We start from the raw sequence: 5,557 nt of genomic DNA, 5'->3' as shown, positions 1-5,557 counted from the left end.
GCAGCGCGGCGCCCGCCCCCGGCTCAGGCTCCTCCCAGGCTGCCTGCCACTTGGCACACGGCTACAGCCCCCGAGGGGTCCGGATTGCGAGAGGGTGCAGGCCAGGCTGAGGGAATCTGAATTATTTTGTTGTTGCCAGGAAGCAGTTTGAAAAATCTTTTGTTAATAGTTACAATTCTATTTATTAAGGTAGGAGCAACGTCAATTTCTCTTTGCTGGATTTGCTCATGTGGTTTTCTTTGTGGGAAGTAAAAAACACAACTGTCGGGTCCTAAGTAATAAACCACGCTGGTGAAGCGGACCCCGGAGGAACCTGAAACCAGCCCCTTTCCCCGTCAGCACCGCTCACTTCACCTGTAAACATGGTGGCTTTTTTTAAAAAACCCGAGTGACCATCATGAGGCGGGAATTTGGTCACCGATCTCAGCGCGTTTGAGCAGGACCCCCTGCCCTGCCTGCGGGAAGGACTGCGCCCGGTGGGCGTGGGCGGCACTGTTCCAGAGAAGGGCCCAGCACAGCACCCTCTCTGCGCCCACCTCCCAGGGGACAGTGGGCCCTTCAGGGCGGATATTCACGTAGAAGGAACTTTGACAGTGAAATGTTATGTGAGCAACAACCGAAACACTTTGATTGCCCTTCAGATCAATTCGGCGTTGCTTGTTGCTCACGTTCTTTTCGGTGATTTGTAGCGCAGGCTGCTTGGCAACAGGAACCGGTACCATTACTTGTTTATAATTGACAACATTCCAGGAAGTAAAATATGAACCTCAAGTGCAGATATTTTCTCTTTAGTTCTCAGGACACGCGCAGAAAGCAGCTATTATTGCACATGGTCACACATAAAGTGAGGAAACAACATCCGCCAGTGAGCCTGGGTAATGAAATGGCAGAGGGACCGTACCTGCATTTTCAAACACGAACTGACATATGTGAGCGTGTGATGTTCAAAAACACAGGTGTGGCTCTTGGCACTAAGCCAACACGAATTTCTCACTGCCCGTCAGATCTTACCCAACCAACTCAGCTGACCAGAACGTACAGCTCTCAGACCCACGGCCCCACCCTGGCCTGCCAGTTAGCTGAGCTCAGCTCAGGCTGCCGCGGACGGGAGGAAGCATTTGGGGTCTTTTCAGCTGTAGAGGTAGCGAGAAAAGAAGGTGTAAACCCGTGGCCAACGGTGCATAATTCCAATTCGTAGTAAATTCACCTCTGAGCTCAGGACAAGGGAAGATTTTCATTTTACACTTAATTTTTGAAGGTTTTTTTAATCCAAGATTGTGACAAGATTTAAACCAAAGAACTTACATACTTATATGCATTGCCCATGGACACAAAAAATAGTGTGGTGAAGGCCTGCGTGAGGGGGAGTCGGGGCTGGGCGGAGGAGGGCAAAAGGAAGGGATGGGGGACATCTGTAATACTGCCAAAAATAAATATATACATATATTAAAAAATAAGTCACTGCAATAGCATTATCAGAGCCACCTGGGGAGCAGCAGGAGGAGCCGGGGTTCTAGCATCGCTCTGCCAACCTAGTGCCCACTCAGCTCCAGCATCGCGGGGAGCTCCTCCCCCGGCGCCCGGGAACAGCGCTTACTGAACACACGGGGGCAGCGATGGGCAGGTGAGAACCCGCTCCCTGAACAGACAGGGAGTTCTCACTCTGTGGAAAACTCACTTTTTCAGCTGGTGCCCCAATCCGAATCGCTCTTTGGTGGAAATCTGAAAGACATCGACAGTGGGCACTGTAAAGAGAAACATCAGTCACCACGTGAAGGTGAAAGCCAACCAGCCAGGAAACTGGGAAGTTATAGATGTAACTCCGTGTGTGCGTGTACATGTCAGAAATGCTAGATACATACATGTGTATACATTACATAACATGTAATAGACGCATTTAAAAATAGGGCACACAGTGCTATCCATCTCTTTGATGCTTTCTATACAGATACCTTGATCATTCTTGATCATTATGCTATATACTAAGGTATAATATGTGTATATATAAATGTATAATGCATATAATAACGAAGAATGATCTTCAAAAAAACATATTAATTGTAAATAGCAATGTGTAGGACAGTGAACACTATTCTTTCAGTGGAAGAGAGAGGCACATACACCTTTTTATTATATCCTCACCCAAAAATATGTTTTTATTAATTTTTAGAGAGAGAGGAAAGGAGATAGAGATAACCAAAGAGACAGATCACTGTGAAAGAGAAACATCAGTCGGTTTCCTCCTGTAGGCACCCCTACCAGGGATTGAACCCACACCCGAGGTATGTGCCCTGACCAGGAACTGAACCGGCCACCCTTTTTGGTATATGGATGATGCTCCAACCAACTGAGCCACCTGCCAGGGCTATACGTACACCTTCTTCTGGAATAAAATAACGGAGCATGAGAGTAAGGCACAGGCGACTTCTGTTCACTGCAGGCCCTGTCATGGGCTTCATATTTTTACCAGATACACGCAATTCTGTGCGTTAATAACTGTGTGTGTGAAATTAATAACCTCTCAGAAAAGTCACCCACCACCCATCATTCAATGGTTTTAAAGAGTATTTCACAGATAAAACCCGTAAAGTGTTTTCATATTTTAAAAAAGGTGGAAGTCATTCAATTTTTCCTTGTCTCTTATAATTCTGGTTGGGAAGGGCTGCTTAAGATACGTGGAAATTATTCTAATACCTTGATCGTGTAAACACAAGAGGCACCAAAAATAGAAAGATTTGCACAGAAAAACATTTTCAAGTTAGTTGTTTACCTCTTTAAAGTAAAAGCTTCCCTGTCCTTAAGGTCAGAAACTAGACTTCTATTCCAGCAATTCTGGAAAAAACATACAGCATTATAGAAAGCATAACACTAGCGTCTTTTTAAAGTGCATTTCCCTGTGCACAATGAAAATAATCCTTATTTTTGATTTCAAGGAAGTGCACCTCTTCAGTTCTTGTCATTCCTGTTCACTCCCAGATATAGCATCAGAGGAGCTCACACGGGTATTATTCATACATTCCCAGAGCCTGGGGACACACGCTTTTCAAAAGGAACTCTGAACTAGGTCAGCCTACACCTCGGATCAGCCCTACCTTTCCTGCCAGCTACTTTTACTCTAAATGCTGAAACCCTCAAAGACACAATACAAAACAGCCAAGCGATACTTCCTCACTTTTTTATTTTTCTGCAATAACCCAAGTCATAAAGTGAAATGAAACCTAATTGTTTTTCTGGAATGATAAGCTCTATGTTCCTTTTTAGTATCATTGCCTCTTGCTGATGTCCTGTATTTCACATTAATGCCCATTTTAAATCATGCTGCCCCTCAGGGAGAATGCCTCTGGGGAAATGTACTGGTGCCAGGACAGTGTAAGCCCACCGCCTGTACCCGCCTCGCCCTAACCATTAGGGAACTGGCACAGGAGCAGAAGCCTGGAATAACTCCACCCCGTGTGAGATGCTTCCAGAATTTTCCTACAAATAGAATGAACGGACCCATGTTAAGGGGCCCTGACCCCAGACGCCTCATTCTCTGAAAGAGGAGGAAGCTAAGGCGGACCACCGTGAACACATCTCGGAAAAAGGGGCAGGTGGAGGGCCGAGCCATGTGCCCAGGGCAGTGCCCCGAAGGGCTGGGCTAGCAGCTGCCTCCCAAAGCAGATGCTGACCTCTTCCTTGCCCCGTGACCCCCATCTAGATCCTGAGTGGAGACTTGGGGGTAAGGAGTTCACTATGGCATTGCTCCCAGGAGAGAAACCATAGGGGGTGGGAGGAGGGGGAGGAAGGCAGGAAGAGGGTCAAGTCTCAGCTTGGGCCTGGCCTGAGGGTAACACTGGAGCATAAACCACACCAACCAGTTCTCCAGCCTGAGGCAAGGACACTGGGCCCAGGCATCCCACATCCATCACTCCAAAGGGCGGGCACAGCGGTTCTGTGTCTGGTGGGGAAGCCCAGGTGAGCGGTCAGCAGTGAAGCCTGAAGACACCAGGGAGGGCAGGTGCAGGGGGGTGGGGTGCGGCATCAACAGAGAGAGTCACAGCCCCCTCCACTGTCAGAGCTCATGTACCCACAGGACAGGGAGTGTGGATTCTCTCTTCCGTCTTCTTAATGGAAGAAATTAGGCCCAAATCACACTAATTTCCGAAAGAAGTGGATTTCAACACCTGCTTCAACACTGAGCAAAGCAAAACCCCACCTCCGGGAATAAAATAATCAATCTTGGAGGATTCGTGATTTATGCTCCCAACATTCAGAATAACGTTGCATAAATAAAATGGATGCGATTAATGGGAAAGAGGAAGCAGGATCGGGAAGGATGGGAGTCAAATTAAAAACAGAGGGGACATTCAATCAAAGGCTGAATCATGAAAACATTCTCTGAGTGAAATAAAGTTATAAATTCTTGGGGTGAAGGATGAAGGACTAAGACAGATGACGAAAGATGGAAGACAGAGGCGTCAGACCCCGTCTATGCTCATCAGGGCGAGCAGATAGCAGAGGAACAGCCAAGAACTTCATCAAAGTTGTTCAGGTGATTTAAGTCTATCAATTGGAAAACCGTATGAAGAGAAAAAATAGCCCAGTAAATACATATAACAAACACAAACAAAACCAAAAGAGTTTTCTTACAAAGAAACAGAATTCAAACACTTTCAGATAGAAACTAGCGTCATTTTTTCTAGGGCATTTTTGCTTTTGGGGGGAACTATTAGGACCCCATAAGGTTATTCTTGGTCAAGCTGGTCTTGTTCACAAGACAAGGGGTCGTTCTCAGGTATGAAAAGACAAAGCATAACCCTCATGTTCCTTTGGTTTACAAACGATTAAATATGTAAATCAACTAACAGAGATGAAAAAATTAAATGATGGAGGAGTTGTAATGCTAAGTAAGTGACACTGAACGGTAAAACCACCTAAACATGAACTGACATATAATCGTTACAATATTTATAAGACCAGGCAATCATGACAAGTCTTTAAAGAGATAATGTGATGGGAAATCCCTGCCTAGAATCGAAGATTATATTTAAAAATGAGCATCAGCAGTAAGATTACATAAAGGCATGCCCGTTCTCTCAGCGTGGAGTTGGGGGAACAGGTGAACTGACCCAGTTTTGTTCCTAACCTGGTAACTCAGAACCAAACACGCTCTGACCCCGATAACTCAGAACCAAACACACTCTGACCCCAATAACTCAGAACCAAACACGCTCTGACCCCGATAACTCAGAACCAAACACGCTCTGACCCCGGTAACTCAGAACCAAACACGCTCTGACCCCGATAACTCAGAACCAAACACGCTCTGACAAGGGCTTCTTTTCCTTTCACCACCATCGGAGTACAACTAAGTAGCGCATTTCAATCGTTAAAGAAAGCAGAACACGCCCTAACCGGTTTGGCTCAGTGGATAGGGCATCAGCCTGTGGACTGAAGGGTCCCAGGTTCGATTCCGGTCAAGGGCATGTACCTGGGTTGTGGGCACATCCCCAGTGGGGAGTGTGCAGGAGGCAGCTGATCGATGTTTCTCTCTCATCGATGTTTCTAACTCTCTATC

The 5,557-nt window shown here is 46.3% G+C and overlaps 1 protein-coding gene across 1 annotated transcript in view; it reads right to left on the bottom strand.

The window, feature by feature from the left end:
- PARP8 (poly (ADP-ribose) polymerase family, member 8) overlaps positions 1-5,557 on the bottom strand; it is a gene marked incomplete at its 5' end in the record, with an annotated part of 136,802 nt that overhangs the window by 40,324 nt on the left and 90,921 nt on the right. Inside the window, one exon of the mRNA XM_005872624.2 lies at positions 1,679-1,745. Coding sequence (XP_005872686.2) covers positions 1,679-1,745 — 67 coding nt within the window. The remainder of the gene's footprint in view (positions 1-1,678; positions 1,746-5,557) is intronic.

Source organism: Myotis brandtii, unplaced genomic scaffold, assembly GCF_000412655.1.
Source record: "Myotis brandtii unplaced genomic scaffold, ASM41265v1 scaffold384, whole genome shotgun sequence".
NCBI lineage: Eukaryota > Metazoa > Chordata > Mammalia > Chiroptera > Vespertilionidae > Myotis > Myotis brandtii.
This window is presented reverse-complemented; position numbering and strand designations above follow the sequence as displayed.